This window comes from Phacochoerus africanus, chromosome 11, assembly GCF_016906955.1.
Source record: "Phacochoerus africanus isolate WHEZ1 chromosome 11, ROS_Pafr_v1, whole genome shotgun sequence".
NCBI lineage: Eukaryota > Metazoa > Chordata > Mammalia > Artiodactyla > Suidae > Phacochoerus > Phacochoerus africanus.
In genome coordinates, this window is record NC_062554.1 from 53,018,314 (window position 1) to 53,043,141 (window position 24,828).

At 52.0% G+C, this 24,828-nt stretch overlaps 1 protein-coding gene across 4 annotated transcripts in view; it reads left to right on the plus strand.

The window, feature by feature from the left end:
• Nucleotides 1-24,828, plus strand: part of ST3GAL4 (ST3 beta-galactoside alpha-2,3-sialyltransferase 4) — a 38,453-nt gene that overhangs the window by 12,793 nt on the left and 832 nt on the right. For 2 of the 4 annotated variants that reach the window (XM_047754088.1, XM_047754086.1), the window contains exons 3-11: nucleotides 17,171-17,243; nucleotides 17,807-17,891; nucleotides 18,248-18,328; nucleotides 18,538-18,635; nucleotides 18,826-18,886; nucleotides 19,365-19,460; nucleotides 19,556-19,745; nucleotides 20,437-20,580; nucleotides 24,599-24,742. In XM_047754088.1, coding sequence (XP_047610044.1) covers nucleotides 17,228-17,243; nucleotides 17,807-17,891; nucleotides 18,248-18,328; nucleotides 18,538-18,635; nucleotides 18,826-18,886; nucleotides 19,365-19,460; nucleotides 19,556-19,745; nucleotides 20,437-20,580; nucleotides 24,599-24,742 — 915 coding nt within the window. In that variant the 5' untranslated portion in view covers nucleotides 17,171-17,227. Of the gene's footprint in view, nucleotides 1-17,170; nucleotides 17,244-17,806; nucleotides 17,892-18,247; nucleotides 18,329-18,537; nucleotides 18,636-18,825; nucleotides 18,887-19,364; nucleotides 19,461-19,555; nucleotides 19,746-20,254; nucleotides 20,392-20,436; nucleotides 20,581-24,598; nucleotides 24,743-24,828 lie in introns of those variants that run through there. The other 2 variants (XM_047754087.1, XM_047754085.1) reach the window with 2 other exon arrangements.

Here is a 24,828-nt window from a genome sequence, read left to right on the forward strand (position 1 = left end):
AGGGATCTTTATTTATTTTTAAATGTATTAAAAACAAATTTTTTTTACTACACTCACGACATATGGAAGTTCTGGGGCCTGGGATGGAATCTGAGCTGCAGCTGCCCAGGGATATTTTAAAAATGAATCCAGAGTTTCAGTCCTTTGTTCGTACCTTCCAGCGACTTCTCAAGGGACTGTGACTAATGTCCAGGCTCCCAGGGTGGCCTGTGACGTCTTATCCCCCCAGGAGTCTCCCTGGCACCAGCATTGGCTCTTCTTCCCTGTCTCCAGTCACTTCGGACTTGCTTTCTTTTCTTTTTTCTTTTTTTTTTTTTGGTCGTCTTTTGAGGGCATATGGAGGTTCCCAGGCTAGGGGTCGAATCAGAGCTGTAGCTGCCATCCCACGCCACAGCCACAGCCATACTGGATCCGAGCCACATCTTCAACCTACACCATAGCTCACAGCAACGCCGGATCCTTAACCCACTGCGCGAGGCCAGGGATTGAACAGACATCCTCATGGGCACTAGTCAGGTTCATTACCGCTGGGCCACAACGGGAACTCTACTTCAGATTTGTTACTGACACCCACCAAGCCTCAGGGTCTTTGCCCTGGTTTGGAGGGCTGGAGCTTCCGCTCCCCCACTGCCCCTCTCTTTGCACAGCTGCCTCTCAGTTAGGCCTGAGGTCAAGAGCCAGCCCCTCAGGGATCTGCCGAATTGCAATCCCCCAGAGGCCCCTCTCTCTGCTCCGCTGCCCTGTTCTGTAGACCTCATCTTGTGTTTCATCCTCACTTTTTCTGACTTATCTCTGTGACTGACAGGTGTCTCTCTGCCCCAGGTGTCCACTCCACAGCACAGGCCTGTTACCTTGTTTCCTGCTGAGGGGCAGTGCCCGCGGCGGTCCCTGTGGGCCTCTGTTTCCACTGTACTGCCCAGCCTCACTGTGTCCCTGGAGGCCTTGGGACCCCAGCCTGCCTTGGGACGGGGATTTTTTTTCCTGACAACCCCTCCTGAGAAGCAAGCAGGGGAGAAGGGAGGTGTCCCCTCCTGGCCCCACGCAGGGTTAGTCCTCAGTGTGACCTCATTTAGAGCGTGAGCTTACACTGCCCGAGGTTTAGGAAGTGGGTACCGATGGGCCAACGGTGGCAGGACTCAGTTTCCTGGAAACTCCCTCTGCTAGTAAAAAGGTATCTTTATGAGTTCAGAGGAAATGACCCACAGAAAGATGAATACAGATGGGCTGAGTCTGCCAGCTCTCCCAGGGCAACCCCTGACCTGTGCACACCCGGATCTTTGCATTGGGCTCTTTACAACTTGGCACGGAGAGCAGAGGAGGATTAAACTGCTCGGCTCTAGGTGGTGTTGCTGCCAGCCCATACAGAGCCTTTATGTAAGGAAAGCCGAATAAATGACCCCTGCAGTTGGACACAGCCCTGCACCAGGGTAATGGTTTGACAAGCCGAGGGAGGGCTAGATTTCAGCCCGCACTCTCCCCCCACCCCCGGTCAGGCCATGCACCCCCGGTGTGTGCATAGCTGTGCCTGGTGGTCCTGCCCCTGCCCTTTCCCCTTCTGTAGAGTGGGTCACAAAGAGAGACGAGAAGGGCTCTGGAGAGGGAAAGGTGATGCATGGTCTGGAGTCTGAGACCAGCTGCTTTCACGTCTCCATGGTAACGACCTTAGAGCTCCTCTTACCTGGCAGGTCCAGCCACCCTAGGAGGAAGTGCCCTGTTTTTATCTCCATTTGACCCAAAAGAAAACTTGAGATCCAGAGAGGTGACTTGTCCGATACTTATGCAGCCAGTAAGTGGTTGGTCTGGAATTCGGGTCTGGGTGTGTGAGACACCAGAGTTTACATTCCTATTTGTTCTCTCTTCTCTTTTCACTTGAGTAGTTTAGTTGAAAGTGTATCACACTCACCAGTTAAAAAATATTAAACATATAAAAGAGTATACTATATAAAGAAAGTCTTTCTCCCATTCCAGACTCCTGCTCCCTGAGTTTCTTCTGCATCCTTTGGATAATCTATTCCTGTAGAGGCATATCCATATATGCATGTAAGTCTTTTGTTAAAAGCACAGTGGAGGAGTTCCTGTTGTGGCTCAGCAGTAATGAACCTGACTAGTATCCATGAGGATGCAGGTTTGATCCCTGACCTTTCTCACTGGTTTAAAGGATCCAGTTTGCTGTGAGCTGTGGTGTAGGTTGCAGACGCAGCTTGGATCCTGCGTGGCTGTGGCTGTGATGTAGGCTGGTAGCTGCAGCTCCAAGTCTTACCCCTAACCTGGAACTTCCATGTGCTGTGGGTATGGCCCTAAAAAAAAAAAAAGACACGCACACACACATAAAGCACAGTGGAGATAGATACACAGAACTGCTCTCCACCTGCCTTTTGTAAGGCAGCATCTCCCATCATTTGCTTGGGAGATCATTTCATAGCAGTGTGCATGGATTTGCCTCTTGTTTTTCACAGCTGCGTGACGTTCCATCCATTATCTGTGTGGTCATGTGTCTAAGCAGGTCCTTGTGGATTTTCAGTAAATTTTCAAGTTGTTTCCACCTTTTGTTGTCACAAATGTTGCTATCTGTAAAGATCTTGATAGAAAGTTCATACACAACAGACTTTTTTATAGGGTAAACTTCCTGCAATGGAATTCTCAGGCTATGGGGGATTCTGACAGATACTGCCAAGTCGTTTCCAGAAAGGTCACCTCGGTCCCCTGCTGATCTGTGGGAGGACCTCTTTCCCCACCTCCCCTAGCACCATAGGCTCTCAGGGCTCTGAGCCTTGCTGTTAAGATCAGTGAAGAACGAGTATTTCCTCTATGCCCTTATCTTATGTACATAAACTGCTCATTCGTGTCCCTTGCCCATTTCTCTGTTTGATTTGTTGACTTGTTTCCCTAATGATTTGTGTGAGCATTTTAGAGGCTAAGGGAGTTCATTGGCTTGTTACATATATGTTACAGAGATGCTTTTCCTAATTTGTCATTTATCTTTTAACTGTTCATTCTCTCTCTGTCTCTCCCCTTCTCCCTCCCCCTCTGCTTCTTAAATCTTTGTGGTTTTTTTAATTCAATGAATTTTATTATATTTATAGTTGTACAACGATGACCACAACCCGATTTTATAGCATTTCCATCCCAAATCCCCAGCCCACCGCCTTAAGTCTTTGTTATTGAATTGATCTTTTTTTTTTTTTTATAGCTTCTAAAATTTTTTCCTGAAATATGTACTCTCTCTTGTCAAAATACGAAAGAGAGGGGAGTTCCCATCGTGGCTCAGTGGTTAACAAGCCTGACTTGTATCTGTGAGGATGCGGGTTTGATCCCAGGCCTCACTCCGTGGGTTAAGGATCAGCATTGCTGTGAGCTGTGGTGTAGGTCGCAGAAGTGGCTTGTATCTGATGTGGCCGTGGTATAGGCCAGCAGTTACAGCTCCAATTCAACCCCTAGCCTGGGAACCTCCATATGCCATGGGTGCGGCCCTTAAAAAAAAGAAGAGAAAGAAAGATAATAGGATCCCATGGATGGTCAGCCAGATTTATAGTGTTCATGTTTTTGCATATTATGTCTGATCTTTTACAAGAGATAAAATATTAGAAGACTAGATCTAAGCCACAAGCCATTCCAATCAACTTTATCTCTTCCTAGAATGTAATTGCCACCAAAAGTTGGGTGATTCCTCCATTTTTTAAAAAATTCTTTTAGCTCACATGCTACATGTATAGTCTTGTCCTGTGTGTTTTTAAAGTTAACGAGACCCGGAGTTCCTGTTGTGGCACAGCAGAAACAAATCCGACTAGTATCCTTGAGGATGCCGGTTTGATCCCCGGCCTTGCTTAGTGGGTCGGTGATCCTGTGTTGCCGTGAGCTGTGATGTAAGCTGACAGCTGTAGCTCTGATTCCACCCCCTAGCCTGGGAACATCCATGTGCTATGGGTGCGGCCCTAAAAAGCAAAAATAAGTAAACAAAAATAAAAGCTATTAAAAAGATAAAAATAAATAAAGTTAACGAGATCATACTATAGGTATCTTTTTAAGAAACTTAAACATCAGGTTTATCCAAGTAGTCCTCATAGAGTAATTTTTTTTCAGTGTAAGTGGCTCGGTAGTACTCAGTTATGTAATGATACACAGTGTTTTCAGCTGTCCCTCTGCTCTTGGCCATTTAAGATGTTTCCATTCTTTTGCTGTTGCCACAAGGCTGCCATAAACAGCCTTAGTGCATGTACACACACAAGGGTGGGCTACTCTGGGCTATGCCTGGACGTGGACCTGCTGGATTGAAGAGTCTGCACACCTTCAGCCTTACTAGATATCATGAACTGCTCCTCTGGGCCTTTAGATAAGGAACTCCTGCCAGCAATGGGCAAAAAGTGAGATTTGCTTTTAATCTGTCTTCCCCGGTCACTTAGTGAGGTTGAACATCTTTTCATGCTCATTGGGTGTATGGGTTTAAGCTGTGATTTGCCTTTTCCTGTCCTTTGCTTTATTCTCTTTGGTTTGTTGGTCTTCTTATGGATTTGAAGGATTACTGATAGAGCCAGGTATTTGTTGTTATTTGCCATCTCCGACTTGTCCAAGGCTTCACCACTATACCACTGCCTCTGTTCTGCAGAGGAGGCACTGCTCAGGAGAGGGGTCTGATCAGGGGCCTGGCACCTTCTAGGAGGTGCTGTACTGGAAAGAGAGAGCGGCTTCTCCAGTGTAGCCTCATCGCTCTCCCCACCCCAGCTGCACACCTCGAGCCTGACTAGTACGTGGGATTCACGTTTTGTGTAGGCAGATTCTGGATGGCAGTGCCCCTCTGCCCCCCTAGGCAGCTTTGTGTCCCGTGTACCGTGTGCAGTGGGCCCAGCAGCCAGGAAGAGAGGTGAGTGCGGTTGTGGTTGTGGTTGTGGTAGCAAGTGGGCACTGTAGACCCCTCCCTGGGCTGGGCTGGGGCAGTGCCTGAGGGGAGAGGGGCTGCCTCGTGCTGGGCATGGGAGGAGGCCCAGACCAGGAGTCACCTTCAGCTTCTGGGGGCCACTGAGTGCTTGCTCTGGGCCCGGCCGGGACTAAGGCTGTGGGCTTTCAATCCTGGGATGTGTTTTGAGGCTCACACGCCTCCCAGAGCTTGTTCTTGCTACTCCCATTTCACAGATGAGGATTATGAGGTCCTGAGAGAGTTAGGACCTTGTCCAGGGGCAGCTGGCCTGGGGCCGCAGAGGCAGGGTTGGACCTCAGCTCTGTGTCCAGACCCCTTCCCTCTGCCTCCAGGAGGCCACGGGGTGTCTGGGGATTGCTGGCTGAGGTTTTAGCCCAGGCTGGTCTTCTTCTTCTTCTTTTTTTTCTTTTTAGGGCTGCACCTGTGGTATATGGAAGTTCCAAGGCCAGGGGTTGAATCGGTGCTGCCAGCTGCTGCTGCTGGCCTATGCCACAGCCACAGCAATGCCAGATCAGAGCCACATCTGTGACCTACGCCACAACTCACGGCAACACTAGATTCTTAACCGACTGAGCGAGGCCAGGGAGTGCACACGCATCCTCATGGATACAGGTCAGGTTCATAATCTGCTGAGCCACAGTGGGAACTCCCAGACTGGCCTTCTTGAGCAAGTGGGAGGAAGGGAGGTTTTCTGGGCGATAGGGTGTCTCCAGGCCTGTAGCTCTCCTGAGACCCCACAGGGGGTATTGACATCAGCCCGCAGTGTGGTCTGGCAGCCTTGGAGCTGGTAGTGATTAAAGTGACTAAAGATGACGATAGCCAGTTCTGCGGAAACCACACCTTCTTGGTATAAGGGTGTGTTTGTAAGCATAGCAGCATGTGTTTGGTACTCGCTGGCTCTGCCGTGTCCTGAGCTGAGCACCCCACCAGCCCCTGGCATGTTGTTTGCCCAGGTCATTGCAAGGTAAAGGTCCGGGATGTTTTAACTTGATGAAACTGTCTGTTCACACTTGTTCTGCTAATTTGCTCATTCGTTTAGACATCTGTTCATTTCAATATTCCTCAATTACCCGCCACGCATCAGTTATTAACTGTGGTGCTGGGGATACTGTGGGCCACAAGAAAGCCCTGCTTTCTTGGGTCCTGCAACCTCGTGAGTACAAGAGACAGTGTGGTGTACTTACTACAGAGGAAATGAAACAGAGCAGTGGAGCAGGACAGACAGTGGAAGTGGTCGGATGGTCTGGGACCCTGCGCCGGGAGGAAGCATAGAAGCCTGAGTGCCAGGACCCTGGGGAGGGGGCTGAGGGGGGTGGCCTAGGCTTAGGTCCCAACAGTGAGTCCAGATTCCCCCAACATTTATACTGTCATCAACCCCCCTGACAAGGACTCAGACATGAAACTGTTGGCACTGACCTTGCCCCCACCCTGCCTCCATCCTTGCCCTGGGTGTGGATGGAGGCTTGTGAACTAAGATTCATATCTATGGAGAGGGGAGGGGTGTTTAAGAAGTGCTAGTGAGGCCTCAGGGTCCCTTCAGGGTTTCCTGAGTTGAGCGACTCTCCACTTCTGCACCATGGAAGGTTCAGTCCTACTGCTATGCTTTTGCTCACGGAACAGATTGAAAAAGTTTTTTCAGTGATGTTTTAATCCACCCCACATGCCACACAGTCGCAGCTCTTGGGTTCTACTGAGCACACAAAGCAAGAGAATTGCCAAACTTTCTAAGCGTTTCCTTTGTTGCTTTACCTACAGTTGTTCTGGTTACCAGACACCGCAATCAAACCTGTAGGAACTCTTCACTCCATTATACAGATTGAGAAACTGAGGCTTAGGGATGCTTAGTAGTTTTCCCAAAGTCATAATCTGGCAAGTGACCAAGGCAGGGTTCAGTCCTGCAGACCTGTGCCCTGGCACTGCTCTTGCCCAGGGGAGGAGAGAAGGCTCTGGGGAGGCAGTGCCACGTGACCTGCTTGCTAGCCGACCACACCATCTGTGTGGGCCCGGGTGGGGTGGTGTGCGGGATGGGGCCACGAGCCAGTCCTGGGCAGGCACTTGGGCAAGATGCTGAGGTTGGGAAGGGGTTGAGTATGGGCAGAGTGGAGGATGGGCCGATGGATCAGGTGGCAATGTCACCTTGACCTGTGCCACCAGGGAGGGGATGGAGGCAGGGGGAACAGGGTCTTTTCAACTCTGATGCACTTGTGATCTGGGGGTGGTGCTCACTGTCACTGTGAAACAGGGTGACTGGGTCCCTCCTCAGGCCTCCTAGCCACCTGGTGTAGCCCTCTTGAAGTGGAGTCCAGAAGCAGGTGCACCTTCTGGGACTTCCAGTGGGTCCTTGGAAACTGGCCCTGTGCCATCCAATAGGAATGCAATGGGGGAGTTCCCATTTTGGTTCAGTAGTAATGAACTCAACTAGGAACCATGGGGATGTGGGTTCAATCTCTGGCCTCACTTAGTGGGTTAAAGGATCTGGCGTTGCCGTGAGCTGTGCTGTAGGTCATAGATGCGGCTTGGATCCCGAGTTGCTGTGGCTGTGTTGCAGGCTGGCAACTGTAGCTCCAGTTTGACCCCTAGCCTGGGAACTTCCATGTTACACGGGTGTGGCCGTAAAAAGCCCCCCCTCCCCCCAAAAAAAGAGAGCGAGAGAGAGCGAGGGGGAGAGAAATGCAGTGGGGTCAACAAAGGGAAGCCACATAGGTAATTTTAAATTTAAAAATAAGTTAGTTTAGGAGTTCCTGCTGTGGTGCAGTGGGTTAAGGATCTAGCATTGTCTCTAGAGTGGCTTGGGTTTGATCCTTGGCCTGGCACAGTGGGTTAAGGATCTGGTGTTGTTGCAGCTATGGTGTAAGTCACAGCTGAAGCTCAGATTCGATTCCTGGCCTGGGAACTTCCATGTGCCGTGGGCCAAAAACCAAAAAAGTTAATTTAGCCACATTTTCTCCCATTGCATTTGTTTATTTATTTACTTGGCTTCGTCCACAGCATGCAGAAGTTCCCAGACTAGGGATCAAACCCACAACACAGCAGTGACCCGGGCTGCAGCAGTGACAATGCTGGATCTTTAAACCACTAAGCCACAAGAGAACTCTCAATTTAGCCACATTTTTTTTTTTTAATTCCTGATTTTTATTTATTTATTTTTTTATTTTCCCACTGTACAGCAAGGGGGTCAGGTTATCCTTACATGTATACATTACAATTACTTTTTTTCCCCCACCCTTTCTTCTGTTGCAACATGAGTATCTAGACAAAGTTCTCAATGCTATTCAGCAGGATCTCCTTGTAAATCTATTCTAAGTTGTGTCTGATAGCCACATTTTTAAAAAGTAAAAATAAGGCGGTGAAGTTAATTTTACCATTTTAACTCAATATAGACAAAATATTATTTCAGTGTGTAATCAATATCAATAATTTTAAAAATTATTATGATTTTTAAAAATAGTGGCAGATGCAGCATGGCCGGGCCCAGGCTTCGCTGCTTTGCAGAAGTGGGAAAACACACGCCGCTGATTGGCTGTGGCCTCAACGTAAATAATTTTTAAGGTGATAGTTTACCTTTTTTTTTGTGCTGAGTCTTTGAAATCCAGTTTTATGTTTCCCACTGGCAGCACTCCTCAACGTGGATCAGCCACATTGCAAGTGCTCCATAGCCACATGAGGCCGGGGCTACCTCACTCGACGGGGATCCGGAGATGCTGGTGTGGACCACCATCTTCAGGAGGGGGTCTCTGGAGGCCAGAGAGTGGGAGGGGACTGGCCATGCTGGTGGTGAGCTGGGTTCAAGTCCCAGTTCCTGTGGTGCCTTGAGCTTTGGCTCCTTGGGACCAAATCCACAGGCTCCTGGGTGGAAGGTGGGAGGAGGGAACCCTGCCTAGGAGCCTGGGGCAGGTCCTGTGGCCACACTGGATTTTTTTCTTTATTTATTCTGGGCATGAACCTGTACTGTTGATACCCTACCCCGTCCTAACACTCTAGCTTTCTTATGCGGAGAATGGAATTCAAAGGTCCTGCCCCACCCAGGCAGATACCAGTAGTGTGATTTTCATGTGGTTCCCCCTGGTGTCTTGTGACCAGCAGCTGAGAAAGTGGAAATACAGAAGTTTTTTTTACAGGAGGCTGCAGCCCTGGGCTGTTTGGGATGCCTGTTGGGGGGAGGTATCCCATGGACCTCAAGGATGGGGAAGAGAGAGCCTTCCTGCGCTGCAGGGGGAAGCTGCTCTAGCCCCTTTTCCTCCAAGCTCGGATGCCTGGAGAGATGCCCATCTGCCCTCTGGTGAGCCTTGAGGCACCTGGTCAATTACTCTCCCCAGCGCCACCTCACATGAGCCTGAGACCAAGACCAGCTCGCTCCTTCCTGGGCCTGCTGAGATCATGCTGTGCTGTTCAGAATGAGTCAAGGGCTCAGTGCAGGCCGTGTCTGGCCAAGAGCCAGGCCAGAGAAGCTGGAGTAGGTGTCTGGCCTATTGCTACCACCCTCTCCCCTCTTACACTGCCTGCTCTGTGGAGTGACGTTCTCAATGAATAGATCCATTGATTAATTCAGCAGATTTCTATCCAGAGCCACTGTGTGCCAGTCACTGTTCTAGACATTGGTGATGCGGTAGCGCACCAAACAACCAGAAAAGTTCTTTGCAAGCAGGGGAGGGGGATCTGAGATGTCGAATGTGGGGTGGGGGGGTTTTTTGAGTGGAGGTGGAGAAGGTGAATAAAGAGCTGAATGGGTAGATCTCAAGGCTGTGCCTAGGGGAAAAGCATTCCAGGCTGAAGGAACAGCCAGTGCAAAGGCCCAGAGGAGGGAGTGGGCCTAGCCCGATCAAGAATGGTGAGGCCCGTGTTAGTTGAGTAGAACAAATGAGGGAAATGGGGAAGGAGAGTAGAGAGGTCCTGGCCAGCACATCCTGGGCATCCTTACAGAGCAAGGGCTTGGCCTTTCTCTCTCAGTAGATGGGAGCCTTGGAGAATTCTTGAGCTGAGGAGAGGTGATATAGAGGACTGATCCATTAGTTGAATATCTGCACCCGCAAGTGGCTGATTATAACACAGTAAAACTCCTGGAGTAAAACTCCAGTTCCCACTGTGGCTCAGCAGGTTAAGACCCCAACATAGCCTTTGTGAGGATGTGGGTTCAATCCCTGGCTTCACTAAGTGGGTTAAGGATCCAGCGTTGCCGCGAGCTGTGGTGTAGATCGCAGATTCGACTTGGATCTGGTGTGGCCGTGTTTGTAGGGTAGGTTTAAGCAGTTGCAGCTCCCATTCGACCCCTGGCCTGGGAACTTCCATTTGCTGCAGGTGCGGCCCTAAAAAGAAAAGAAGGGGGAAAAAAACCCTCCAATGGTCTGTATCCTCCCTCACCTTACCTCCCCATTGTATTGGTTACGATAAATTCACTGTCCAGCTTGGGCCCCCTCTGGAATAATGGCTGAGGACTCTGAGCTGAGAGCAATCGCTGTGGATTAGCTGGCGCCCCTGAGATTCACACACCTCGCCAGGCTGGAAAGGTGGCCCGTGATTCCTGAGGTGAGATGTTTGCAAACAGGTATAGCACAATCCTGCTCTTTGGTTCGGCCGGCGTAGCCACACAAGTTCCGGGCCCGCGGAGACCTGGCTTACCAGCCGAGGGGTGTTGGTCCCGTGCCAGTGGAGCAGCATGCCTGTGAGGAAGCGAGTGCAGGCTTTGCCAGCATTAGTGGAAATCTGGTGTCCAGATGGAGGGCGATAGCAATCCCACGAATACAGCTGTGGGCATTGAAGATACACTGGCGGGGAGCCAGGGCCAAGGCGGGCAGAGGCTGTGTCTCTTGGGATGTCTGCTTGGGAGGCTCCTCTTAGCTCTTGAACACCTTTGAAGGACTTAGATGTGATGGAGGGTGACTTCCTCTGGTTGCTCCAGAGGCCGGCAGGTGGGCTTTCCAGGATCTTGGCGTCTTCACAGGATGCTTTAGAGGCGGTAGGAGGCAGGGGTTAGGAGTGTGGGCTCTGGAGCTGAGCTCCTCGCTAGCTCTGCATCCCTGGGCAAGTTGCTGACCCTTTTCCCCCCTTCACTTCTCTGTCTCTGAAAAGGAGGTAATAATAGTGTTTAACTCCTAGGGTTGAGATCATACTTGGACGGCCCTTAAAAGTGTCTTGCAGAGTAGCTCATGTCTGGAGGCATTCCGGTTGTCAGAACTGGGGAGCGGGGTTCTCTCTGGTATCTAGTGGGTAGAGGTCAAAGATGCTGGTGACCATCCTAGGGTGCACGGGACAGCGCCCCCAGACAATGACTTATCTGGTCCCCAATGCAATGGCAGTGAGGTTGAGACCCCTCCCCCCGCCCCCCGATGTTGCACATAGTAAATGCATATGCATTTCAGGATCCGTAAGGGATGTCATACAGTTCGAATCTCATCGTATTATTTGTGTGTCAGATGTTTATAAAACCCAGTATTCTGTGATAATCTATGTGGGAAAAGAATCTGAGAGAAAATGGATATGTGTATGTATGACTAGGTCACTTTGTTTTTCAGCAGAGATGATCACAGCCTTGTAAATCAACTAGACGTCAATAAAACTTAAAATAAAGTAAGAAAATAAAAACATCTGTGTGCTCTAGGCATTAGAGTCGTGTCTGAGGAGATAAAGTGGGTCTGGACCACAGAGGTCATAGTCTCCTGGGCTAGACACGAAAACACACAATACTGTGATATAAAGCTATATTATGTGATAAAGCATCTTCTCTAGTCTATGTACCCTGATGACTCTTGGTATAAACAGGCCTCCAATTTCAGAGGTCAGAGGATAGTAGGCCAGGCATGAAAATAGTAATTATATAATACAACATTTTACAGCCTGTTAGGTGCTAAAATCAGGATATAAACAGTATTTTGTGGGAAGAAAAACATTGCTTAGAAATGTTGGAAAAGACTTCATAGAGGAGGGGCCGTTTGAGCCGCTGCTGTGAGAAGAGAGAGACTGTTGAAGCTGACGGTGGGAGGGCCTCGGGTCTTCCTGATAGAGGAAAGGCCGTGCGGAGGCCGGGATGTGGGAGAAGAAGGCAGTTTCTGGCATGCACGTGGGAGGAGGTGGAAGATGCAAGTTCAAGGTTTGTGGCCTGGGATTGAAGGTCCTTGGTTGCCTCTAAAAAGCTGTGGTTTTACGGAGTTCCCATTGTGGCTTAGCTGGTTAAAAACCCGACATGGTATCCATGAGGATGAGGGTTTGATCCCTGGCCTCACTCCGTGGGTTAAGGATTCCAAGGTGCTATAAGCTGCGGCATAAGCTAAAGATGCAACTCGGATCTGGCATTGCTGTGGCTGTGCAGCTGCAGCTCTGATTTGGCCCCTAGCCTGGGAACTTCCGTATGCCGCAGGTGTGGCCTTAAAAAAAAAAAAGAAAAAAAAAAAACAGCTGTGGTTTTTTTCATTTAAGGAATGGGGAGCAATCGAAGCAGGAAGGTAGTTTGGTCCAAATTGTTTCTTAGAAAGATACCATGCTGGCAGTTCCAAGGAAGGGGCTTCAGCAGTGAGCAAAGACTTGTGGTATAGAGACCAGTTAGGAAGGGGGTAAATTGACGTGGGCTCTGGAATCAATCTCTGGCTTTAGAAGAGGAGATGAAGGCTGAGTTCCAAGCACTTCTGAGGCTCTAGACTATGTGGCCTTCATGCTGCACCAAGTTTTACAAAACTTTTTTTTTTTTTAGGGCTGCATGTGCGCCAGGGATCAAACCCACAACCTCATGGTTCCTAGTCCGATTTGTTTCCGCTGCGCCACAATGGGAACTCTGCATTTTGTAAACTCCCCAGTGCCTCCCACAATGGCAGGCATTTAGTAGGAGTTCAGCAAGCATTTGCTGGAAGGAGGAAATGAGGTTGGAATGGATAGTGTGCAGTCGGGATGGTGTGACGGTGAGGGAGATGTTGGAAGGATGAGCTGATGATAATGTGGGGGTCGGGGGGGTGTGGGGGGAGATGCGTCCAGTTTGGGACATGTTTTAAATTTTAAGAACTTAAGATCATCTAGGGAGGATGAGCAGTAGAAAATTAGAAATATTAGAATGGGATCTGGGAGAGAAATTACAGAGCTGTAGAAGAGCTTGACTCATCACCATTTGAGTAGTAGTTAAGCTGCTGAAAATGAATAAACTTGTCCTGTGCAAACAGGCAGAGGAAGAGCAGAGGTGCAAGGGCAGCTCCCTGGAGAATGCTAGCACTTAAACGAAGTGGAGCCAGTGCAGAGGCCAGCACCGAGGTAGGAGGAAACCTGGGGGGAGAGTCTTGAGTAGAAGGGTGAAAATCGATCTTTCTCAGGTTTGATGAGTAGGAGGCTACTGCCAGCTTTGGCAGGAGCAATTTCAGCATAAAAATCAGGGTGGGAATCAGGGGCAGTGTAGGGTAGAGGGTGGAGTGGGAAGTGCGGATATAGCACAGATTAAAGAGCTGGACCACTGGAGGTCGAGATGGAGATGCAGAGGCAGCTTGAGGGAGAGATGGACCCAGAGAGGGGTTTTGTTTGTTTCAGTGTTTCTAAGCAGAGGGAGTGGAGGAGGAGGGAGAGATGGGAGAAGTAAGGCAGAAGGCCACCACTGGTTGGGGACAGTGCTGCAAAGGTGGCAGGGATTCTGTGTCCAGGTGGAAGTTAGGAGGAAGCAAGAGTGACGGGTGAGTCTAGAGGTGGCAGGCAGGCAGCTCCGGGTTTGCCCCTGGGAACTGAGGAGCAGTGACTTTGATGACGTGCCTTGCGGAAGGTCTCTGAAGCAGTAAGAACAGAGCCTGTGCTTCTGCCCCACTGGTTTTCCCATCCTCCTTCTCAGGAACATTAATCCATATCCCTTTGATGGGCCCCAGGGCTCAGAGAGAGTGTGGCATTGTGCTGTGCCCATGGGTGACATCCACTCCCATTCCTCTTGGTACAGCGGGTACCTACTGAGTCCTTTCTGGCTGTGAGGCTGAGTGCCAGTGCTTCGCCCCATCCCCCAGTTCTGCCCTTTCAACGAGTTCCGTGGCAGTGACCAGCAGCCTCCCTTCAGCCATGGACATCAGGGTTCCTGGCAGAGCACTGGGAGGGCACATGGCCTTCCTGCCTTGGGGTCGGTGTCACCTCGTGGTCGGGGGAGCTGGTCTCCTTGGCAGCTGGTGGCAGGGAGTGATTGGTACATCTTGAACATTGGCAGATCAGATTCCTGTTCTCCCACCCAGGTACTCTGCTGTGACTTGTCTCCTGTCCTTCTATTCCCAGGGGCTGTCAGTGATATGGGGCCACTGCTGAGAGAGGGCTCCCAGCTGTCCTGGGGCAGCAGCTGGCCTGAGAAGCCTGCACTGCTGGAATGTCAGGGGGCTGAGTGATGCTGAGGGGACGGGTGGGCCAATTAAATCCTTGGGTATCTCTCGGAGAAGACTCCTGAACTGGCCTGTCTTCTTAGCACAACGCCAACACAGTTTAGGAAGAAAGTGGAGAACTTTATCTGGGAAGAGGTCAAAAAAGAGTCATTGTCTTGTTGCATGGGATCTGTCCCCTTTGGTCACCAAAGGTCTATCCTGCATCGAGGTCGGGCCTGTGAGGGCGGCTGCGTCCTTGACCCTCAGTTACCGAAGGTCACACTCTCTGTAGTGTTCTCCAGCCTGGCAGCATGTTAGAATCACAAGAAAGGTGAGGTTTTTTGGTTTGGTTGGTTTTTTTAACTGGCCAATGCCTGGGCCCTGCCCCCAACCAATTACATGAGCTTCTTGGAGACTGGGGCCCAGATGTCTGCAAATGCTTCAGTGTCTCAGGCGATCGCCTTGTGCAGCCTGTGCCATAACCACAGATGGGAGCACGATGACTAAATCCTGATAGGAGAGGTGGGTGGGAAGCACGGAGGGTGGGAGAGGATGCATGTGAGCGCCGGAGGGATCTGCTTTGGAGTCTTGCAGCTCAAAGCGTGGTCTCCGCTGGGCAGCAGGGCACCACTGGGAGCTGGTTAGAATGCGGGCCCACCCCACTCGCTGAGTCAGAATGTGCACATCAGAGTCCGCAGGGCCTGTTTTTGCCATTATCTGGACCAGTGGTTCTCAGCCTTGGTTCGGTTGGAATTGCCCAGGGTGCTTGAACACATTCCAGCGCCAGGCCAGACCAGCTAAGTCAGAACTCTCAGGTACGGGCCCCAGATGCTGCAATTCTCCTCTTCAGCCAAGGTCAGGAACAAGTGCTTTAAGCTTGAGGGTGCATGTGAATCATCAGGGGATCGTATTCAAATGCAGGTTCTAATTTGTGCATCTGGGGTGGGGGGTGCTAAGAGGCCACATTTCTAAGAATGTCCCTGGTGAGGCCCGGGCTGCTGATGTGATACATCGTTTTGAGTCATAAGCATTTCTTAGGCCAACTTCCCAGTTTTACCGCCCAAAGGAACTGACGGTCAGAAAGGGGAAAATGACTTTCTCGAGACACCCCAACATGCCTTTCGGTCAGTACTTGCCGAACACTGGCTGTGGTGTCAGGCAGTGCGCTGGGTGCTGGGGCTACACCTGGGAATAAGGAAGACCTGATTCCTCCCCTTATGTTCAGTGCGGGAGACAGAAAGCAAGTGAGTAAGTAGCTGTGCTCATTAGAGATCAGGATCCCGTGGAAGGGAATGATGTGGCTGTTGCCGAGGGGAGGTCAGATAGGTGGCCCACTCTGGGTGATAGGTCTTGACTTTCATCCAGGTCTTCTGGTGACAAATCTGGAACGTTTCTTTACTGGCCAGGGCCATCCTCCACCCACCCTGGGATTCAGAGATGAGTCCTCCTGGCCCTGCTGAGAAGATCTCACTCCAGTCCCCAGCCCTCTCCCCTCCCCCAACCTGGCTTTCTCGTCCCCTCAAGACTTTCATCCGTGGGTGTTTGTGACGCAGGGTGGAGCCTGGGGAAGGCCCCTGGGAGCAGAGTGTTGACTCTGTAATGGGACAGGATTCAGGCTAATCCATTTCTGATCTGTAACAGAAGCTGGACATTGTCCAGATGTGGTCCCCACCCTAGAAAAATAATTTGAGATGTTTCATTTATCCCCAAGGGAGCACAAACCCTAGTGCTTCCTTCTGTTTCCTGAGCCATCAAAAGAGTCACGTGGGCTGCTTGCGAAAATACCCGACCCAGGTCTCACCCCTGGCTGGCTGAAGCAATCACAGGCCAGGGCCCTGCAACCTGTATTTTTAGTCCGTGCTCAAGGGATTCCTATGATCCAGATCACTGGGGAACTGGGAAGGGATAGAAGAAACTGGTGCTCTGTCTTGTGCCTCTTTGTGTGGCCTTGGGAGCTGCAGAAATTTCTCCGTGGGTGACTGAGACACATGGCCCTTGGCTAGATTTGTGATCGTGGGGACCTCTCTGTTTCTGTGCCTGTAGCAGCTCCTCCCCTCTCACAGCCCCGTCCTTACTAGGGGGGCTTTGTGCATCCTCTCCACCTCCCCCTGGAGGTCTGGCTCCTTGTCTAGGATGGGGAAGTAAAAACTGGAGACAGAAAAGGAGAGGAGGTGGAAGGAGCTCCAGTCAGAGCGTCCGGGGGCCCCGGGGGCCAACATCCCAGGCAGCCCCTGCCACCACCCAGGGCATGTAGGTCCCAAGGCTGACCTCTCCTCTTTTTGACCCATCAGACCTTCCCCATTCCCCTGCTCCCATCCAAACAGCCTGCCCACAGTGAGTTTCCCCCATGCACCTGGGTGTGAGGGCTTGGACACTATTTGCATGCAGCCAGAGTCTACAAGGGCTGGAGGAGGCCTCATGGAGCATCTGGGTCCCACCCTGGCCCTGGAGTCTGGCCTGAGCAGACCTATATGGGTGGAGTCGTGGGAGGTTGATGATAGAGAGCTGGGCGGCTGCCAGAACCTAGGGAAGGCCTTGGATAGGAGAGAACAGTTAACTGCAGTTTGTCCAGTGTGAATCACCCTTTTAGACAGCTAGCTGAACGTCCATGGAGAAAATGGGCGGAGATGTGTCTGTCTCCCAGAGCTGGCCCTTCTTAGGTCAGGACGAGGGAGAGGACAGGGAGGGGAAGCTGGAGGAGGCTGGTCTGGCATGGGACCAAATCCATGAGGGGTGGGACTTGGTTTCCCTTTTCTGGGATGTGGGACCCACCTGGACCCCTGCCTCGGAGGAGCGAGGGGGATGTCTGGGGTGTTGAGAGCCGCTCTCCCAATGGTCGCCCTGGGGAGCAGCTTTGTGCTTCCTGGGGACCAGAAGAGGCAGGCTGTGGGTGTGCCCTGCTGCAGTGTCTGGGGAGAGTGTGTGTGGAGCTGACCAGGCACCTGTGACTCCAACCTCCTAGGTGGCCCGAGGCAGCCGGGATGACAGCTCTCCCCAGGAACCCTGCTACTTGAGAAACATGATCAGCAAGTGCCGTGAGTGTTCTCCAAGCCCTCCCCCACCCTGAGGGATGTGCCCCTCAGAGACAGCCATCCTGGGACCCCCTCTGGGTTGTGGAGGGACAGGCAGGGAGCTGGGGTTCCCCTCTTCATCCCAAAGGACAGCAGAAACACCCAGGTCCAAGCCACAGGCTGGAGCAATGAGGCCAGGCGAGGACCTGCTTCTTCTTCTTTTTTTTTTAAATGCCTTTTAGGGCCACACCCAAGGCATATGGAGGTTCCCAGGCTAGGGGTCTAATCAGAGCTACAGCCGTCAGCTTACCTCACAGCCACAGCAATGCGGGATCCGAGCCTCGTCTGCAACCTACACCACAGCTCACGGCAATGGCGGAACTTTAACCCACTGAGTGAGGCTAAGGATCAAACCCACAACCTCACGGTTCCTAATCAGATTCGTTTCCGCTGCACCACGATGGGAACTCCGAGAGGGCCTGCTTTGAGTTGGGGCTGCAGGGCCTGGAGGTAGGGGGAGGAGAAGGTGGCCTGGGGCTGTACCTGCCTGTTTCTGACTCCAGCTCTTCTGTGCATGTGCCCTGCAGGCTGGAAGCTCCTAGCCATGTTGGCTTTCGTCCTGGTGGTCATGGTATGGTACTCCATCTCCCGAGAAGACAGATACATTGAGCTGTGAGTCCTTCAGGGGGGTTCTTGGGAACGGGGCTCAGGGATGGAGCATCTTGGGGCGGGGACCTGGTGGGTGGGGCAGAGGGCCTGACCTCTTCCTTACACGACTAGCACACAGTCCTTCCATGAGGGTGGTTGGTAGGTTTGGGGGGTAGGCTCTGGGATGGCTCCCTAGGCCCCTCACCCCGGTGTTCAGGGGAAAGAAGAGCTGGATTCGCAGTGGTTTTGGTTTCAGAGTGGCTCTCCAGGGCCCTGGGACCTCCATGTCCTGGGTGGAGGTGGGGGCTGCCTGGGATGCTGGCCCCCTGGCCAGGGAGGTCTGACTGGAGCGCCTGCCTCCTCTCCTTTTCTGTCTCCAGTTTTTATTTTCCCATCCTAGAGAAGAAGGAGCCATGCCTCCAGGGGGAGGCGGAGAGGAAGGCCTCCAAGCTCTTTGGCAAGTAAGTGTGTGAGGATGGCGTGAGGGAGGGGGGAGCTGCATGCTGGCTAGACAGAGGGAACTGTGCTGGTGGGTGGGGGTCAGGTGAAGCCCATAAGGGATCGGGAGGCCTTGGGTGTGTGTACAGAGTATTAGTCAGTGGTCTGAGCCTGTTTCTGGCATCAAGGTTAATCCCTTTCTCACCCCTACCCTGCCTTCACTTCGGCGCAGCTACTCCCAAGAACAGCCCATCTTCCTGCAACTTAAGGATTATTTCTGGGTCAAGACGCCATCTGCTTACGAGCTGCCCTACGGGACCAAGGGGAGTGGTAAGTACCCACCTGGTGGGAGGCAACAGTGGGCTCATCTTGGCCACACTGCTTCCTGTTCCTGGCCGTCCTCGATCCCGGTGCCCAGGCGCTCAGCCAGGCTCAGACGCAGGGGCTGGGGGGTGGGAGAGTCGGCAGCCTTTGAGAGCTAGCTGTTGTCATCAGCCCTTCCGATCGGGTTCTTTCGTAGAAGACCTGCTTCTCCGGGTGCTGGCCATCACCAGCTATTCCATTCCAGAGAGCATCCAGAGGTAAGGAGACACTCCTTCCTGCCCGAGTGTGAAACAGTCGTGGTCCAGCACCTCCCAGCGAGCCTTCATGTTTCCAGGGGAGGCAGGTATGCCAGCATCCATGGCAGCTGAGCCTGGGCATCCGGCCGCCGGAGTGGGCAGAGGCTGCTGAGGGTATTGCTGTAGTAACAGGCAGGCCTGGGCAGTAGTCGGGGGCTCCGAAATGGGATTTCTTCTTGGTACTTCCCAGGCATGTTCCTTCCTCTCCTCCTCTCCCTCCTGTGCGCTGCTTAGTTTCCTCTCCCTTGAAAGCCCAGGGCTACAGTGTCAGCCTGACCAGAAGCAGCATTCCTTAGAGATGCCTGGTCCATGAGGACCAGGGGCTGAGGGGGCGTGGGAAGGGATCCTGAGCTGGCCCTGGGGAAGACCAGGGCAGGAGAGTTAAGCGGAGCTGGGGCAGGGGCGGCGTCTGGGTCTCACCACCCTGTTCCTGTGGCAGGCTCAAGTGCCGCCGCTGTGTAGTGGTAGGGAATGGGCATCGGCTGCGCAACAGCTTGCTGGGAGAGGCCATCAACAAGTACGACGTGGTCATCAGGTCCGTATGCCCGCCCTTCCCTCTTCTGTTTGGGGTGATGGGAAACAGGCCCAGGGGAGCTCTAGGCGACCAGCATCCTCCTCCTCGCCTCCCAGGCTAAACAACGCCCCGGTGGCTGGCTACGAGGGTGACGTGGGCTCTAAGACCACCATGCGTCTCTTCTACCCTGAATCTGCCCACTTCAACCCCAAAGTGGAGGACAACCCGGACACACTCCTCGTCCTGGTAGCTTTCAAGGCCATGGACTTCCACTGGATTGAGAGCATCTTGAGCGACAAGAAGCGGGTAAGTGGGAGAACTGGGAGGGGAGGAGTGGAGGCTTGGGGGTGGGGACACTGCCTGGGTCAGGCCCTCCCACTGCATCATGTGTGCCCCTGCAGTCCTCAAGAGCCAGGGAGGGGAAGGCATGAGCTCGACGTTCTGCTGGGCTCCAGATGAGCCACCCCAGCAGCCCAGGTGCTAGGAGCAGCAGCCAAGGGTACCCCAAGCATAGGGCTGTTTGGGACAGAAAAGCTGCCAAAAATAGGTTTGCTGATGAGAAGCCTGGGAGCAGAGGGGCCAGTCGGTAGTCATCTCCGAGTAGGGGCAGATTAGAACACTTGAGATCTGTGTCCTTCTAGGTGGACCCCAGGAAGTCTACTGTGTCTCTTGGCCATCTGGTTGAAAGCTGAACTGCCCATCTTGGCATTTTTTGCCAAGTGTTTAGCTAGCCCCTTCCACCTGTGTGATGTCCTTGGAAGTGGGCGATGGTTGGACCCCATACTCTACTCACCCTGTCACCTGGCCTCCCTCAGGCATGGCCTCCGGTCTCCCCTGCCCCCTCTGGTGTAGGCCTCCTCCCTGCTCCCCTCACCCTGCACTTCCGGGAACCTGTGCCATCACATGGATGCCACCCCCTACTGAGGACCACCGGGCTGGATGCAAGAAACAGGTTTCCACCCACTCCCCTCTCTCCCTTCCAACCCCACCCCCCTAGGTTCGAAAGGGTTTCTGGAAACAGCCTCCCCTCATCTGGGACGTCAACCCCAAACAGATTCGAATTCTCAACCCCTTCTTCATGGAGATTGCAGCTGACAAACTGCTAAGGCTGCCGATGCAACAGCCACACAAGATTAAGCAGGTGATGGGGGTGGCGGATGCGAAGCCGGAGGGTTGGGGTTCTGGCTGGGGAGTAGGTGGAATGTCCTAGAGGCTTAGGAAGGTCTGGAGGACATGGGAGAGGGGAAATGAGAGCAGACAGCCAGCTTGCACTTGAAGAACACCTGCTGAAGGGCGCTGACCATAGCCTTTAGGCCCACACCGGCAACCTGAGTCAGTATATCGGCTTGTGCAGCAGGGGAGGGCGCACATTCTTGAGGTGCCCCGGGGCATCGCCAAAGCCTGGAGTCCGGGGGGGGGTATTTTTAGGGCTTGTGGGGCTGGATTCAGGGGGTGCTTTTGGCAGACACTGATCAGAATTTGTACACGGGATTTGATGGGATGGTGAGTAGTCTGATCTTTAGAATGTGGAGCCCAGCCCGAACCCTGCAGCTGCCGTTTGATCACTCTTTCTGTGATCTGATCCCGGAACATATTGGTTTCAGGAGTAAAAAGGATGTGCAGTTGGTCCTGTATATCATGGTTTGCTAAGTGTGGCAGTTTGGGGTGTCAGGGCATAGTTTTGCAAGCTATGGTTTTGCAGGTTTGGTTTCAGCTCTCAGTGCACTAGCGGTTTTCGGTTTTGACACACTAGGTGGCTACTCAAACATGTACTCCTGCAGGGTCTTTGAGCCCTCACAGAGGCTGTGTGGGGTGGGGGGCAGAGGTAATGAGCAGACAGAGACAGGACTCGCTCTGCTCCTTGCTGTGTGGCTGTGGACCGATCAGCCACTCAGAGCCTCAGTTTTCTTATCTGCATGGGGATAATATTAATACTGACCTTTTAGAGCCATTCTAGGATTTAAAAAGATAATTACAAAATATGCCTATCATGGGAGATTGGTACACTGTGAGTGCTCAATAAATGTTTGTTAATTTTTTTTTTTTTCTTTTTAAGGCCACACCTGCAGCATATGAAAGTTCCCAGGCTAGGGGTTGAATCAGCGTTGCAGCTGCCGACCTACACCAACAGCTCACGGCGAAGGATCCTTAACCCACCAAGCAAGGCCAGGATTCAAACCCATATCCTCATGGATACTAGTTGGGTTCGTAACCCACTGAGCCGCAATGGGAACTCCTGTCAGATTTCGAAGAAATGATTTTATTCTTTTTTTGCCTCGCCCATGGCACATGGACATTCCCAGGCCTGAGATCAAACCTGAGCCACAGCAGTGACCACACCAAATCCCCAACTGCTGAGCCACCAGGGAACTCCAATGATTTTATTCTTTATTATCTACTGTGATTCAGCTTCCTGTGTTGAATGTGTGCTGTGTGACTGCTCAGTGCCAGGCCTGCATGGGGAGTAACACATGCTCTCTGCCCACAGGAAACTCTCTCTAGTAGAATCAATGTACAGATTGTAGCCGGGAGGGGCAAAATGCTCCATTAGAGTTGTTCCAAGTGCTGTGGGTTTTGCAGGAAGGGGTGGACCTCTGCTTGGGACTGTGTGGAGGTGGTACCACTGGAAGAGGTGGGACTAGAGTTGAGTCTTAAGGGGCCAGCAGGTAGAGAACTGGGGACATGTATTTCATTTGGCAAGAGCAAACACCACCCCTCCCAGCCCCGCTGCCTGGCACTGAGTTCAAGTGCAGGTGGATTTGAGAGGGGCAGCAGGGAGGAGTTTATTATGCCTCTGATGGCAGAGGGTGAAGGCTAGAGAAGGAAGACAGAGAAGGTTAGGACCAGAAACCAGCTCTCGGCAGTAGGAAGGGAAAAGGAAGGGATGGACTTAATAGCTGTGTTTGTTTCTTACCACTGCCTAAAAGATGACCACAGTTTATGACACTTAAAACAGCACCTGTTTACTGGCTCATAGTTCTGGAGGCCAGAAGTCCAGCACAGCATGGCTGGATTCTTCGCTTAGGATATATGTGGCTGAAATCAAGCTGGTAGCCCAGTGGGTTCTTGTCTGGAGGCTCTGGAGGCCAGGGTGTGAGGAGGAGATTTGCTTCTAAGTTTGTTCTTGTTTTTTTATTTTTAGAGCTACACCTGCAGCATGTGGAAGCTCCCAGGCTTGGGGTTGAATTGGAGCTGTAGCTGCCAACCTACACCACAGCCACAGCAGTGTGGGATCTGAGCTGTTTATGACCTACACCACAGTTCATAGCAATGCTGGACCCCTAACCCAGTGAGCGAGGCCAGGGATTGAACTCACATCCTAATGGATACTAGTCGGGTTCATTACTACTGAGCCACAGTGGAAACTCCTCCAAGTTCATTCTTGTTCTTAGAAGGACTTGGTTCCTTGTGGTTGCAGGACTGAGGTCCCCATTTACTGGCTGGCTTTCAACCTGGGGCTGGTACCCTTAGCTCATGGGGGCTTCCAGATTCCTTGCTGTCTGGCCCTTTCCAACTTCAGGCCAGCAACACGTGGTAAACCCCTCTTGTGCTTCACATCTCCGACTTCCTCCACTGCTGGTTTCTAGACCCAGATGTAAGAGCTCATGCGCTTAGGTCAAGCCAACCTGGATATCTCATATCATATGATCTCCTGTGCCATGTGAATCAATATAACTCAATGTAATATATTGCATCATATTCATAGGCTACACATACTCTCAAGGGCGAGGGTCACTGGGGGTCATCTCAGAATTCTGCTACAGCATTTATTTTAAGGGGACATTGAGAAATATAGGACAGTGCTAGGCTTCCAGCTTGGACACCTGGGCGGGTGGTGATATGTTTCACTAATACAGGGCGGGGAGGAGAGTCTGGTGAGTTTGAGGAGCCCATGTCCAGGCAGAGCTGGCTATAAGGTGATGCATATGTGTTCAGGCAGAGGTCTGAACTGCATGAGATAACACAGTGGTGGTAAAAGCAACAGGGCTGAAACAGAAGGCTGGGCAGGAAGTGACAGATAGGACGGCTCAGAAAGGGGCACTGGGGAAAACCCAGCCTGAGGTGGTCTGGCAAGGTCCAGGGGGTGGGCTGTTGATGGAAGTGGGTACAACAATGGTCTGGAAGGCAGGTGGTCCCAGCTGAGGAAGGTGGTTTGTGAGGTTGGAGTATCAGGTGGCCTATCCTTGTGGAGGAGTCAGGGAAGGGGAAAGTGAGGTCTTCAGAGCAGCCCATCAAGTGGGGCGAGGGATGGCTGTCCCCACTTTACAGAAGGGGAGAGCCCACCCTCGTGAAGGGGACACACCCTGGGACTGGGAGGGCCCCAGGGCTTTGGAAAGAAGTGAGTTACTCCAAGATGGAGACCAGAACCTTTCCAGTCCTTGAGTGACCTGTTTCATAACTGGAAGCCTCCGTTCTCCACCTGTAAGATGGGGCTAAGATCAGTATCTACCTCTGAGTGTTTTTGTGAGGGCTGGATGAGACGATATCCTGGGTAAAACACTCACATGGTGCCTGATACATAGTAAGTGCTCAGAGAGCAATAGATATTATTATTATTATTGTCATTATTGTGATCCTGATTGCCATCACCATCCCCAGAGGCCCAAACCTACCCCAGATATGTGGAGCTTTACTGTGCAGTATGGTGGCCACGAGCCATGTGTTGTTACTTAAATTTACATTTTAACTCATTAAAGTTGAGTAAAGTACAGAGTTCGGTTCCTGAGCAGCATAGCCCCGTGTGGCTCCTAGCTAGGTCCGCACAGATGAAGAAAATTTCCACAATAGAAGACCCTTTGCAGAGCGCTGGCCTAGAGGTGGTGAAAGAAGCAGGCTCCTGGAGTTCAAGTTGTGGCTTAGCGGGTTAAGAACCAGACTAGCATCTATGAGGATGCTGGTTTGATCCATGGCCTTGCTCAGTGGGTTAGGGATCCAGCATTGCCATAAGCTGTGGCATAGGTGCAGACATGGCTTGTATCCCAAGTTGCTGTGGCTATGGTGTAGGCTGGCAGCTGCAGCTCTGATTCAACCCCTAGCCCGGAAACTTCCACATGCCACAGGTACTGCCCTAAAAAGAAAAAAAAAAAAAGAGAGAGAGAGAGAGAGAAAGAAAGAAGCAGACTCTCTCTCTAATATCTACCCCACCCCTTGTCCCTCAGAAGCCCACCACGGGCCTGCTGGCCATCACCCTGGCCCTCCACCTGTGTGACCTGGTGCACATTGCTGGCTTCGGCTACCCAGATGCCCAAAACAAGAAGGAGTCCATTCACTACTATGAGCAAATCACCATCAAGTCCATGGCGGTAGGTGGTCCCTGCTGGCGAACTGGGTGGTATGGAGTGGCCTGAGGACACTGGGCAAGCGAGGGTGGTTCTAGGGGCCCAGAGAT